General features: G+C 38.7%; 1 protein-coding gene across 2 annotated transcripts in view; it reads right to left on the bottom strand.

Moving 5' to 3' along the window:
- LOC149259032 (Prolyl oligopeptidase family protein) overlaps positions 1-14,565 on the bottom strand; it is a 369,520-nt gene extending 354,955 nt beyond the window's left edge. For both annotated transcript variants that reach the window (XM_089417209.1, XM_089417216.1), the window contains exons 1-2: positions 13,992-14,565; positions 11,366-11,523 (exon numbers count right to left, since the gene is read on the bottom strand). In XM_089417209.1, the coding sequence (XP_089273335.1) occupies positions 11,366-11,523; positions 13,992-14,377 (544 nt within the window). In that variant the 5' untranslated portion in view covers positions 14,378-14,565. The remainder of the gene's footprint in view (positions 1-11,365; positions 11,524-13,991) is intronic.
- Positions 14,566-14,870: the final 305 nt, after the last annotated feature.

Genomic DNA, 14,870 nt, shown 5'->3' with positions numbered 1-14,870 from the left:
GGAACATGTCCATACCACAATTCATAAGGAGTCTTGTTTCTTATAGCACTAGATGGACATCTATTCTTTATATATGCAGCACATAGAACAGCATCAGCCCAAAACATTGTCTTTACATTTTTGAAGAAAAGCATAGATCGTACCATATTCAAAATTGTTCTGTTCATTCTTTCAGCTACACCATTCTGTTGAGGATTATAAGGCACAGTTGTTTGATGTTTAATCCCATGTTGGCGAAGATAGTGTTCAAATTCATTTGATGTATATTCTTTTCCATTATCAGTGCGAATAGACCCAATATGAGATTGTGCATCATTTTCAATCCATTTATGAAAATTCTTGAATGTTTGAAAAGCATCAGATTTGTTCTTCAAAAAATAAACCCAACACATTCTGGTGTAATCATCAATAAATGTCATGATATATTTATTTCCATTTGCAGAAGGAACAGGCATTGGATCACATAAATCTGAATGAATAAGTTCAAGCTTCCTATGTGCTCTTGAATGTGAATCATGAAAAGACTGTTTGCTATGCTTTCCTAGAATGCAAGCATCACATTGTTTATGTTTTCTAGGAACTGTAAGCAAACCAGCAACACCATTTTTCTTCAACAAGCGGAGACTATCACAGTTTAAATGTCCAAATCTAGCATGCCATAATAAACTTGATGGAAGTGCACCTTCTTCATGATGAGAAATATATGAGAAATGTTGTGCATGAGCAGAGGTTCCTTGCAGTTTAAGGAGTCTTTCTTCTTCTATACCCCTCATGACAAGTGAGTGGTCAGATGCCTTTCTTACCTCAAGCTTGCCATCAAACATGTGAATGGAGTGACCTTGCTGGCGGATGTGGACCAGGGACAGCAAGTTTCCCTTGAGCTGTGGGAGATATAGAACATGATCCAGAAGAAAGTCTGGAAGACCAGGCAGTCTAAGCCTGATTGTGCCAAGCCCTGATGGCTTGATTTTTGACTGATCTGCAAAGTATACCGCTCCATCAACATTGTCAGTGAAATCTTCAAAGAAATCTTTCCTATGAGTCATATGACAGGTTGCTCCTGAATCAAGCAACCAGTCATTTTTCGAAGAAGCAAGTGAAGCATTAAACAAATCTTCATTTACTCCAATGTTACATTGTGCCTCAATATAGTGAGCGATTCAGGTGCTTTACCTTTGTCTGTGTCATCAGTTTTACCTTTCTGCTGATTTCTTCTCTGCTCAACTTTGTCCCATGGTAGCTTGCATGTAGAAGCATCATGTGATCCATTTCGTTTGCAGCGAATGCAATGCAGATCTTCCTTTTCTGCTTGAGGATGTCTACCCCCCCTGCCTCTGAAGTATCTTCCTCTTCCTCTTCGTCCACCTCTTCCTCTTGTAGAATCTTGAGCAGGATGCTTTTCTTTATGAGCAAGGCAAACAGTCTCTTCAGAAGATTCAGGGACTGTTTTCTTTCCAAAGGCTTTCTCTCTTTCAGCAAACTTTTTCACAAGAGTGTCAAAGGTTATATCTTTAAGATTTCCATTTGCTTGTAAAGACTCAAGATAGTTAGAGTAGGTAGGATAGAGTGCTTTGAGAAAGGCAATAAGAGAGATATCCAGCTCAACCTTAGTGGATTTAATATCATGCATTATAGACTTTATTTCAGATGCAAGAGCAAGAGGATCATTATTTTTCAGTTCAAGAGTGAAGAGGTTAATCATGAGCTGAACAACTTCAAGTGCAGAATGTGTATCATAGAGTTCTTTCAGCTTTTGTAAAGCTTCAAAGGCATTGGAATAGGATGAAATATGACGACTTACTTCCTCATTTACAGATGCTGCGATCAATGCATAGGCTTTGTTGTTCTTGTTTTCCCAAATGGCGAGTTCTTTGTCTGATGTGGGCTGCACAGGGTCTTTGTCTTCTTCTCCGACACACACTCCTTTCCACAGCTCATTGTAGATGAGGGTGTTTTTTACCATCCGGGACCATTCAGAATAGTTCTCCTTGCCAGTGAGAACTATTCCGACCATAGAGATGATTGAATGCATTCTGTAAAAATACTTCTGCTGATAAAAAATCCTTACGTTACAGCCTTCAAATCCCTCTAATATTTGCTAAAAAAAAAATATCAGCATTTCATCACTGCAATACTACTGTTTTGAAAAAAATGCGCAAGGCATCACTTCAATGTATTAATATATCACTTCAATATATCATGTAATACTACAGATGCTTTAGACCCAAAACTGCTCAACCAAAAACTGCTATCATCGCATAAAACTGCTCAATCAAAAAGAGGCTGTGTAATATTTAAAAGCTCGTGCTGCCAAATCAACAACTCATAAAAAATACAACGCTTACATATGCTAATGACAATACTCTGCTCATATACCAACCAAATTACAGCAATTCCATGTCACGAAAGAGGTCATATTGTTACAGCAATTCCATGTCACGAAAGAGGTCATATTGTTACAGCAATTCCATGTACAGAATTTTCGACTTCCAAGAAATTCCGCCCTTCTAATTCGACACTCCACGTTTCTCCCGTTAAGAGTCCCGCTCATCCAGATCCAAGAGCAATCCATCCATGGGTGCGTATAAGTACATAGAGGAGTTATGGAAGAAGAAGCAATTGGATGTGATAAGATTTCCGCAGAGGGTCAGGTGTTGAGAATACAGGCAGCGACGCCAGCGGCTAATCCAATTAATGGTTGTCAATGGGTCGAGTTTCTCCAGAAGCGCTTTCGTATTCATACATGGTCAAGTACCAAGTAGAATCGTATAGGCGTGGAAGGTACTCACTGCAAAGGACTTTAATGGTGGCAGTCACACAGCAAGCGTTGATGGTTGGATTGGATATAAAGAGAAAAGACAGACAAGATGAACTGATACCAAAAACGCAGTCACCATTACAAAAACGCAGTCTTCATATACATCAATACAACGCAGTCTTCATATACATCAATACAACGCAGTCTTAACGCAGTCATTTTTCAAAAAAACGCAGTCACCATACACTGCAAGTGTGAAACTACTGTTGTTGTTGAAAGCAGAGTGAGAGCGATGGGGAGGAACCCTAGTCGAGACTATTTCAACAGTATAGACTACTTGATATCAGTTTTGTTTGAATGGAATGGGATAGGCTTTTACCATGGTTACGACAGCAGAAACGCATCAACGCATAAGGTAACGGAGCTTACATTCAACAGCGCATTCCACGCTCACCGCACCATATTCTGTCATGCCAGAGGCGCTCAGGACACCGCCAGAAGTACGCAGTCTCAGGACACCGCCAGAAGCACGCAGTCTCAGGACAGAGGCGCTCAGTCTCAGGACAGAGGGCGCTCAGTGTCAGGGAATCGCTCAGGATGATGCAGCGCTCAGCAGGAGTTACACTATTTTGGGACCTGTGCTCTGATACCATGTCAGGCCAGGTTAACTCCAGAAATTAATGAGCGCAAGAAAGAACTGATAATTTTATTCATTAGCCAACTATTATTTATACATACATAAAACGGATCAGTTCATCTTCTAGATGACTGTCCAGTTCACCCATCCGTTTCGGATTAGGTGTCAACATGGTCCATACTTGGTTCTGTAAACCCATTTACATCTAACAAGTTTGCGTCCCTTTGGTAGAGGAACAAGATCCCATGTATCATTTGCCAACAATGAATGATATTCTTCATTCATAGCTGCTTCCCAATGTGAATGGCCTGAAGCTTCTGCAAAAGTGTCAGGATCATGATTTACTGGAGCTTGAGCCAGTAAAGAAGAGGCTCTTTCAAACTGAGAACGTGTACGTCGCTGATCTGTAGGATCACCGGCAAGATCACCTGCTGCATCCCGAGTAGCACGGACCCATCTTGGAAGTTGAGGATCCTGAGAAGGTGGGGGAGGATTATCATCCTCACTTTCATCATCTGAAGAAGAAATGTTTTCAAAAGTAGAAGAGATAGGAAGAGGTGGCACATCCGCCGGACTAGGCTCGCAGGCCGATTTATTTTCATCAAATTTTACATCTCTTCTAATGATAACATTTTTGGACTTAAATGGAATAAGTCTATAACCTTTTACATCTTCAGAATATCCAACAAAAGTACATTTCTCACTCTTAGGTTCTAAAGCTTTATGCTTTTCATCTGGAATATGGGCCCATGCTTCACTTCCAAAAACACGAAAGTGACTTACATCTGGTTTAATGGAACTCCAAGCTTCTTCTGGAGTGATATTCTCTAGAACCTTAGTAGGAGTGCGATTGATTATATAATTTGCACAATTAATTGCTTCGGCCCAAAAACTAAGACTGAGTCCTTTAGATTGCAGCATACAATTAGCCATTTCCTTTAAGGTGCGATTTTTCCTTTCAGCTACACCATTTTGTTGTGGAGTGTATGGAACAGTATGTTGCATTTGAATTCCATTTTCAGTGCAAAAGTTGATGAATGTGTTTTTAACATATTCTCCACCATTATCAGTTCTTAGCTTAAGAATTTGATGTCCAGATTGTTTTTCAACAAAAGCTTTGAAGGCCAAAAATGTGTTAAATAATTCGCTCTTGAGTTTTAAGAAGTATACCCAAGTGCGTCTGGAGAAATCATCAATGAAAGTTAAGAAATACTTGCAGCGAGAGAATGAAGCAACAGGAAGTGGACCACATAAATCATTGTGCACAAGCTGTAAAGGGGCTGAGGCATGCCAAGAGGCACGTTTGTCAAAACTGTCCCGATGATGTTTTCCGAGTACACATCCGGAACAAACACCATCTCTGCAAGATACCATAGGAAGACCTGTCACCATATTTTCTTTACATAGATGCTGAAGGGAGCGATAGTTTAAGTGACCAAATCGCTCATGCCAAAGTTTGCTCACTTCATCATTATGAGCAACAAATACTGAGGGAAGATTTGATGACCCAAAGTTGTGAAACTTATACAACCTTGTGGAATCATCAGCAATACCAGTAGCTAGAATCTGTTTAGGATCTCTTAGATCCTTGATTACAACATCATGAGGTGAAAATTCAACAATTTTACCTTCACCTGAATGAGTTATCTGATATACAGATAGAAGGTTGCAGGATAAGGTTGGAACACATAATACATCATTAAACTGACCATTGTCTAGATGAACAGTTCCAGTCCCGACAACATTAAGAGATCTATCATCACCAACATATATATTTTTGGTGTTACAATCATTTAAAGAAGAAAACATGGCTTGGTTTTTGGCCATGTGATAAGAGGCTCCAGAATCAATGAGCCACTCATGAGAAGGAGAGGAAAAGATACATTTAATGCATAACCAGACTGAGATGATTGACAACGACATGCAGAAAGTGCCATTCCGGAAGTTGAAGTTGAAGTATGCTCCACATGGATGTTATGTTTCTTCATTGCGGCTTCCAAGGCTTCCATCTTCTTAAAGCATTTAGATTCTAAGTGGCCATCTCGATTACAAAAGTTACAATGTCTATCAGTCTTCTTCCATTTGTTTTTATTGGTCTTATCATTTTGCTGAAATGATCTTTCATTTTGAGGCTGAGTTGGTTTAGGACCATTCTTTTGAGGATATGACTTCTTAGGATTCTTTGAATTTGGTTGCTGCTGGGCGGCTAACGCTTTCGTGGAAGAGTTTCCAAGATTAAGAAGACCAAGGTGTAAGAGTTTTTCTTGTTCTCTTATTAAAGAATCACAAAAAGAGTCAAAGGAAGGGGCCTTGTAGTCTTTTCTTTGACAAATGAAAGCTTCCCTTGTAGAATGGAAGGTGGAAACAAATACAGAGTAGGCTGGTCCCAACTTAGTAAGGATGGAATAAATAAGGTTACTATCTTCTTTCTTAACCTTAACACCTTCCAAAAGATATCTAAGGGTCTTGAATTTGGACAAGAAATCTTCAATGCAAGAAAAATTATTAGGATCCAATGTAAGCAACTCATTTTCAAGTTGATGGGCTCTAATTTCATTTTTAATCCCAAAAACTTTAGTGAGTTTTTCCAATGCTTCATGAGGAGTCTCAAGTTCTGCAATATGGAATCTAAGATCAGGAGAAATAGACATCCCTATCAAACCACGTGCTTGATCTTGTCTATTTTCCCATTTTGCAGCCTTGTCTTCATCTTTTGGTTTCTTCTCTTGGTCTGTGGCTATTCTATAGAGACCTTTACTTCTAAGTAAATCTTCCATGTAGGCTATCCATTGGAAGTAGTTAGTGCTGTCAAGAATGACTTGGCATGGACTTTCCATTTTTTTTTTTAAAACTGAAGCTGAAGATGCTGAAAATAAGTGTTCCAATGGATAGATCTCGAAAAATTAGGCTGTTTTAAAAAAACGGCTCTGAAAAAGGCTTCCGGATGAAGAAGTTATGGCTTTTTGAAAAAAAAATTGTTGAAGTTGCCGGCAAAGTGCGCGAATGTGCGGGAATGAAAAAATCCGCCCCCACAAAATGGAGACTTGAACCCAAGACCTCTACTCTCTTAAAATAGCTTTGAACCAATTGATCTATACAAAAAATTTGAGAGAGAGAGAGAGGGGGGGGGCCTTGGTTTGTGTGCTTGCCTTGAGAAAGCTCTTTTTCCCTACAAAACACAAAACACAAAACCCAACACGAATATGCAAAGAAAAACGAACCTTGCGGCTCGAAGTTAACTTTAGCCAAAACACTAGATATATTAAAAAAATGAACCTTGCGGCTCAAAGTTAGCTTTAGCCGAAAAACAAAATATTTTTCTCAATGTTTCTGATTTTCCGAGATCACACTAAGGTGCAGGGAAAAGAGCATACGCATGAGAAAAATCCTTCCTTTCTGTTTCTGATTTGCCCAGATCGCACAGAGTCGCAGGGCAAAGAGCATACGCAGAAATGAAAGGTATAGATCCGGTTAAAAAAAAAGCTAAATAAACCAAAACCGAAATAAGCAGAGAGAAAATAACAGTAAACTGCAAATAAACATTGTATACCTCCCGATCTGAAAAATGACGCAGCTAGGGCTACCGGAAACCTTTTCGCGTGAAACAAAAGGGGTTCCTCACTGGAACAGATGCTCTGAATGCAACAGAGCAGTCCTCTCGGCCCGAAAGCAATCAGAAACAGCAAATCTAGGAAACTACAGTCGGATGCAGTTCTACCGGCTTCAGATTTGGATCACCAACGGACGCGGCCCTCAAATAGCTCTGATACCATGTAGGAATTTACAGGGTAAGTTCCTTAGAAAGAACACCAAAAGGACACCGCTCACAACCAGATCACAGATCAATACACCAGTATTTTTGACGTGGTTAAAACCCTCAAAGAGGGAAACAGTCCACGGCCTGCGCCAACGTGGCTACTACAGGCAATTTATTAATCAAAGAATGAAAATTTACATAAGCTTCTCTCATGCACGGATTACCCGAACAATGACCCTCCATGCGCTTTAAATAGAACTCATGGACCAATCGGGTGTCAAGCCACGGATCAAGTGTCGGTAATACCGAGGAGAGAATGAACCGTCGGATCACTACATATCGTGACCGTCGGATTGTAAGTTACAAAATGTACAACGGTAAAGAAACACACTTTACCTAACTCTAAACTAGACCAAGTTGTACTTAACTATTTCCTATGTGTCGGAATATCCTAACAATTCTTAATAGAGTCCCTAAGTCTAAACTTAGGGAAATTAAAATATTAATGTGAATTAATATAAAACTGTGTTAGAATGGTCCAAAAGTCATGGATCAAGCCAGATCTAATCTTAGTCATTGATTAGGCACTTAATCTCGGTCGTTGATCTGTCAACGAGAAAAGTATAAGAGGAGGCTTGAGGGTCACTTGGAGAACACACCAATAGATCAAGATTTTCGACTTTTTGGGGCTGGGTTTGCTGAGAAAGTTGAGAGAGTGATGTGGAGTTGCAGCTGAGGGGCAGTGAATACAGAAGCAGAGAGGCAAAGATAGTGTTAGGAGGATCAGCGCAGCAGCCAGGAAAGCTGACACAAAGGGCAGAAGTCAGAACTGCCGAGAACATTCAGAACTGCCGGAACAGCAGGGAAAGCTGACGCAGAGGGCAAAAGCTAGAACTACCAAGAACAACGGGAACTGTCGGGAATTGCCGGAACTACCGGGAAAGCTGACGCAAAGGGCAAAAGCCGGAACTGCCGGGAAAGTTGACACAAAGGGCAGAAGAGGCTGACGTTGGGGTTTTTCGTGAGGCAGATTGGAGCTGAGGAGTTGTCGGAGTGTTTATCTGGGGTTTCAGCCAAAGCATCTGTCTCTGAAGGAGAGGTACTACTGCCAAGATTTTTCTCTTTTGGGTGAGCAGAAGTTGGCACCCAGATTGTATTCTGAAATTGCTTAATAAATCAAACCCTCAAATAGCTGCACTGGTTTTCCCGCATTGGGTTTTTCCGGAGACATTAGTCCAAAAATAACGGTATCATTTGTGTGCTTGTTTCTGTTTCCTTCAGTTGATGATCGGTAATGTGTTGAGCATGTACTTGTGCTTATTTTCAGTATTTACATGGTAAATAACTTGTTAATTAATCAGAAAAAGTAGGAAGGAATAAATCAAAAAGTACATGGAGGGTTTCTAACTGTTAGACTTAAAAACTTCAACAAACCACCCATCTGGCCAATGGGTGACGTGATTTGGGGCGTGTTTGATCCTTGTCATTTATGACAAATGATAGATGTCGTCAGGATGCAGGTGTTCTACCATTTGATTCTTGAAGGCCAAGTGGGAAGATCAGTGGACAATATTATCTGTGTGATCCTTACCTCTCATGGTAAATAGTATCTCGCCTATTGTCATTGGATATAGAGTGGCAAATTAATCTCCCCTATGATGATTTTTCTTCTTTAGATCAAGAGTGTTCAGCAGATGAGCAGAGACGACATATGATATGATACAACGATGACAATGACGAGACATCTGAGTTGAGACTTATAATACAGTCGGAAATTCCTCCCTAGCTGAGAGAAAGTGGAGAAAGTGTTGAAAATTGGCAGCTGAGGGAGCAATTCCCTCCTTGGAGAAGCCCAACAAACCCTAAGGAGACCCCACTTACCCTTGGAAAAATTTAATTTGCCCATGGGAAAATATTATTTTTAATGTGGAACCAAGTCAACACAAAAAGTACAAGTCGGCCTAAAAGGAGAAATTCGACCTCCTCAACTACATATAAATACACCTCACTTGATATCACTTGGAGACATCACATCACACATCTTCTCTTCATTTGATTGGTTCGTACACTTCTGAAATTGCAGGGCCGATTTCACACGTGTGAAGGACAGAGATGGTAATTTTGTTGACCAGCGTTTTTTGTTTTTGGGACAGTTTGACCAATGTTCACTGGAGAGTTTTGACTTTGTTTGACTTGGTTTTGGATATGTTTTGGGAGGTCGAGTTAACTAGGACTTTGACTACAGTTTTTTGGGCATGTTGACTACCTTTGACCACAGACTTGAGCAGGGTTTGACCACAGGTCAAGTATTGACTTTGACCGAGTTGTTGGAGGACGTTTTGTTATGTTTTGACGAAGTTTGACTGAGGGAAGAAGGTTGCATTCTTTGACTAGTTGACCGAACTTTTTGGAGCTAATTCGACCACTGACCAAGGACTCGTTAGGGATGAGTTGACTATTGTTGAATTTGATTGAAAAATTGTTTAACTAAAGTTTGACCAGATTTGACTTGATGCTCATATTTGATTGGATATTGATTGGCTGACTTGGTTGGTCAAGGATTTGACCTTTGACTAAATTGTTGATGTACTTGGACTATGTATCTCTCTATTGAACATTTGATGAACATCTAATAGAAAAAGAATTTGGTTAGGGTTTTCCCCCTTGTGGGGTTTTTTTCCCTGGTCTTTGACCAAAAATCTATGTGTCTCTATTGATCTTGGCTATCTTCTATTGTGCATATGGTTTATTGTTCTATCTACAACTGCTTACTGTTATTGGGTGATTGAAAATAATTGGATAAAGAGATTGTTATTGAAAGAAGAAATTGCTTGAGTGATTGTTCCAGCATAGAACATTGAAAAATTAACATATTTATCCTTAATATGGTCCATGTTTCACTATCTGAAACCTCACAAAAAAAAAAATATTGTGAAGATGTCAAATTGACCTATTTTAAACTGATGTCACGAGCATTTAGGGACCTATAATTGCTTAGAGCATATATCTGAAATTATAGCGAACCAAAATTTGAAATTTGAACCAAATTTTCACCGAGATTTTATGTCACTGCGGTCCAAGTTTCACGATCTAAAACTTCACAAAAAAAAGAAGAAAAATTATAGCAAAAATGTCAAACTAACCTATTTGAGACTAATTTCAAGAGTCTTCAGAATCCCTAACTTCCTTGGAGCATATTTTTAAAAATATAGCAAACCAAGATCTGAAATTTGAACCAGATATTTCCTGAGATGTTTACTCAATACTCTCCAAAATTCACCATCTAAAACATTCTAGAAAAAAAAAAGTTATAGTGAAAATGCCACGATGACCTATTTGAAACAGCAAAACCCTAAAATCATGAGCTTTGATACCAAATGTTATGAAACTTGTGCCTCAAAAATGATAAGAAACCAATAATGGCAATCCTCTTCAATGGGGAAACCTCCTTGTAAAATTTACAATGAGTACAATGTACAAGACAATATTTGATAATTCGAAGACTAGGTCTCCTTAGTGTGTGTATATAGGCGACAAGGGGTATAATTATAAAAAATTAGGACCATGAGGGGTTCTAACCTACATATATGTAACAATAGAAATGTAATCACTCAATATCTAGGGTTTAATAAGGGGTTTTAGGGTTAACATGGGGCTTATATAGGGCTTAGAATGGAAGTCTTTCTCCACTCACCACTAAGATGCCTCTCTCAGGGTCTTTTGTTGTTGTATGGTGTGTCTTTCTCCTCTCCTTAACCATGTTTTTATAACTTTACATTGAGCTAAATCCCTAACCCTAAGCTCTAAAATGATTGATAACCGAGATTAGATTTCGCCTCACTTGAGATCAATGGTTGAGATTAAAACATAGTCACTAAAGAAAATTGCTTTACTTTTCCAAAAAAAATTAGCTCAATTAGCTAACATAATTAATTATGTGTTTTCCCAAGTTAGACTTAGGCTAAGTTACAATAGCAACACTTGATCGAGTGTCATGAGGAGACTTTACGCAACTTCTGCATGCCTAGACACTTAGGCCTGTGCAGAATTACCTGCCTGAGCTACAAACATCAACAATAAAAAGACAAGGTTTCAAAGATTCACTGTTGAAAATTAGTAATTCATTCTTTCAGGCGTTCATCAGATGTGCATTTTAAAATTCACTAAAATATTAAGATACATAAGAATGAGATAGAATTGTGACTGGCCATACCAAATTTTTCTGCAATCTCATTCCAGTCAAGCAAAACTTCCTCCCTGTAATACCTCCTGACATAATAAAGGAATGATGTGGCTAAACCAGGTTGTCTTTCCATTCTCCTGCATAGAACTGGGTATTCCTTTCCTTCGGGAATGCGTTGGTAATAGAACCTGCATGATAAAAATAATGACATGAAATGATCACTTTAGAAATTACCATGTATGAGTAGATATTGAGGTAGGCACTGCAAAATCCAGGAACATTGTAAAGCATTTGAAGTAGATACTTCGGAAATCACACAGAACTTCAATGGACACTGGATGAATTCTGTAGATGTCGCTGTAAGCTTGAAGTGGACAACGAAAATATTAAAGTACAGACATATATACTAATGTAGACAATGTCAATTGGGTGTAGCTCAGGTGTTTGTGAGAAATATGCTTACCATCCCCATTAAGGTTCAAATTCCACTCGTAAGTTGTGACATGTTTACTCTTAATAAGCTAATAGTTGATGAGCTATATAAGATCTATTCATTAGTTGTTGTCCTGGCCTTGTGCCCTAAAGAATCTGGGGTATAATGAAGGGAAGTGCCTGGGAGATTTCCCCAGGGATATATTACCTGGTATTAAAAAAATACTCAAGTAGAAACTGCTGAGATTGTGACAAAGGACCAAAGCTTTGAAAAAGGTGCTAAAAGAAGCATGATATAGCTACACATATTGAAATGAGAAATAGAAAACTAACACTATTATGTGAACTATTGAAGTTGATGCATGATAGGGCTGCAGTTAATATAGCAGTAGTTGACTATAATTTAAAATGAGCTTAACAGGTCCAGGTATGAGCGGATAGCAGTGTTAAGAAAGAGTTGACTTTTCAAGTTTAAGACGATATATCTCAAACTTCTGGTGTTCAACAAGTTGACATTATTGATGTGGTTAATTCTAAGAATGTGAAGTAAAATGCTCATAGAAACTGACTTTCGACTACGAAAATATGGGCTCACGAGGATCATATGATTTGGTGAGAGAAGAAATCATACAGATAATTTTGCCATACTCTGTGATTTATACCCCGTTCATGCAAAAATTACTCAGAAAGTATAATTAAACAATAGTGTACTACACAGGTTGCAACATTTAATTTGGTGTTGCATAAATCAGAGTATAAGATTCAATCTTTAAATTGGAACTACCAAAGTTAGCTAATTTATTGTTTTCTTATTGAGAGCCCTGCATAAATTAGGGTATGATATTACATCTTCAATGAGGCACTACATGCTAGCTCAAAAATTCTGAATGAGCATTGCATAAATCATGGGCTGGGGTTAAATCTTGAAGAAGGCAATACACAAATAATGTGCTCAAAGGTTGTTGAACGGGATCGGCAAGGGCCAAAGACCGGAGCACTATTAACAACATCAAATGGTGGAAATGTTCCAATGGGCACTGCATAAAGCAAGGCTATGGGTTAAAGTTATCAAAGAGACACTGCATATATAAGCATAAACTCAGGGTTTTGAGTTGTGCGCCCACCAAACATCAAAGAGTACTCGGAGGCTATTCAGAAAACCCCCAGTCCTAGGCTATTTGGAAAACCCCCCTGTTACAAGGGCTGGCAGGACCATACATGCAGGCTCTTGCCAACTCTTTTGTATCCTCCAAGACGCACTAGAATGTGGCACCTAACAACTGTAGACCTTGCATTTAAGCTCTAGGTTTCATCAGCTATAAATCAAAGTATATCCTTAAAATATCTTAACAAGTATTGCATGATTCAGGGTTTTGGGTTAAATCATCAAGTGTTCACCGGATCAATAATGATACATGATAAAGAATTCCTGATAGGCATTGCATAAATCAGGGTTTCATCGACCCTTGAATTTACACTGAGTAATAGTAATTGCTTCAAATTTATCGGTGATCATTGCAAAAATCAGGTTTTGATGTTAAAAGTTTAACAGTACAACTGCAAAAAGTTCTTGATAAGCATTAGATGAAACAAGAAGTGAACCGTGGAAAAATAATAATACGAGCTTGAATTTGTTATGCAGGTGAGCTAATATTTGGTTAAATCATGAAGTGGGCACATCACTAAATATCAAAACATATTTAAAAGTTCTCGATGGGCATTGCACAACTCAGTTTTCGGCAACTTCATGAAAAGGCCACTGCAAAACACTGCATGCTCGCAATGGATATTTGGCAACGCACAGCTTTGAGATATATCAGAAGTGAACACTGCATATATATTGCAGAGTTCGAGATTTCAAATGAAACCTTGAAGCGGATACTGCAGAAATATCAAGCACGAATACATGATCAATAGTCCATAATAGGCATTAATTAGGATTTTTTGTGTCATGAGGTGGGCACCCCTGCACCATAAACATAAGAATACTAGATGAAACTTGAAAGTTCAGAACAGATATTGCACGATGTAGCTTATTGGGCTAAACCATCAAGTGGGCACCACATCGACATTTATAAAATAGCATGCTGCAAAGTCCTCGATGGCCATTGCATAAATCAGGCGTTTGGGCTAAATCCTTAAGTGGGCATTCCATATTTGAAGAGAAATGCGTCCTAAGTTATCATGGGAATTAACATAACAATACAAGTAAAACACAACCCACCAGGGAACCCAGCGCTCTGGGGGAGTAGAGACCTCCGGAGGCATTCTGGATTGCATCTCGGCCTGCAATTGATGCTGTAGTTGTATGGTGTCTGCCATGAAAGCTTCAGTGTAACTATTTTCATCATTAAGATGGCGAGTGAGAGCAGGGTCCTGGATGTTGGACATCCATTGATAAGGATCGTACCATGTCCTCCCATGTGCAGCGATTGCAACTGGAATCTTCCTGGCCACTGGAGCTTTGAGTTCATTAAAATCCTGGTGAACAGACGGTGTTGAATTTTTTTTACATGAAGGCAATGGAAATGAACAGGATGAGGTCGAGAAGAAAGAACATCGAAAGTGATTGATCAAATGCCTTTGAACTTTGTTAATTCTCATCTGCATTGTTTCGGTCTGTCTTCTTCATCATATCCAGGAAACAATTTGAGTTAATGCGGGAGCCTTGCGTCGCTGTGGGTTTAAATTTCGTTTACTTCGAGCATTTTCTTTCCCAACCCAACCCAGCTATCTCGATCGAAGCTAAGTGGTATCGAAACACACACGGGAATGATCATCACAACGTAAAATATATTCTATATACTGGGTTTCGAAGTGTTTTGACTTGAAAAATTCATGTAAGTTCGAAGTGTTTTGACTTGAAATTCATGTAAGAAAACACCGCACGAGGGTAAATTTTTTAAATCATTTAATTTTATCTATTATTATTTTTATTAAATAATTAAGATATTTGATAGATTTAAGTTAGGGTAAGGTTATGTTGATAGGTTCAAAAGCATATGGTAAGGTTAGGTTGATTTGTTCAAAAGTAGTATATGATAAGTTCAATATTTTTTTTGGAGAGTTAAAGTTCATATTGCTCAGTTAAGGATTAATTTTT

This window comes from Pinus tabuliformis, chromosome 6, assembly GCF_031772625.1.
Source record: "Pinus tabuliformis cultivar Carrire ecotype Pingquan chromosome 6, CPIR1, whole genome shotgun sequence".
Taxonomy (NCBI): Eukaryota; Viridiplantae; Streptophyta; class Pinopsida; order Pinales; family Pinaceae; genus Pinus; species Pinus tabuliformis.
This window is presented reverse-complemented; position numbering and strand designations above follow the sequence as displayed.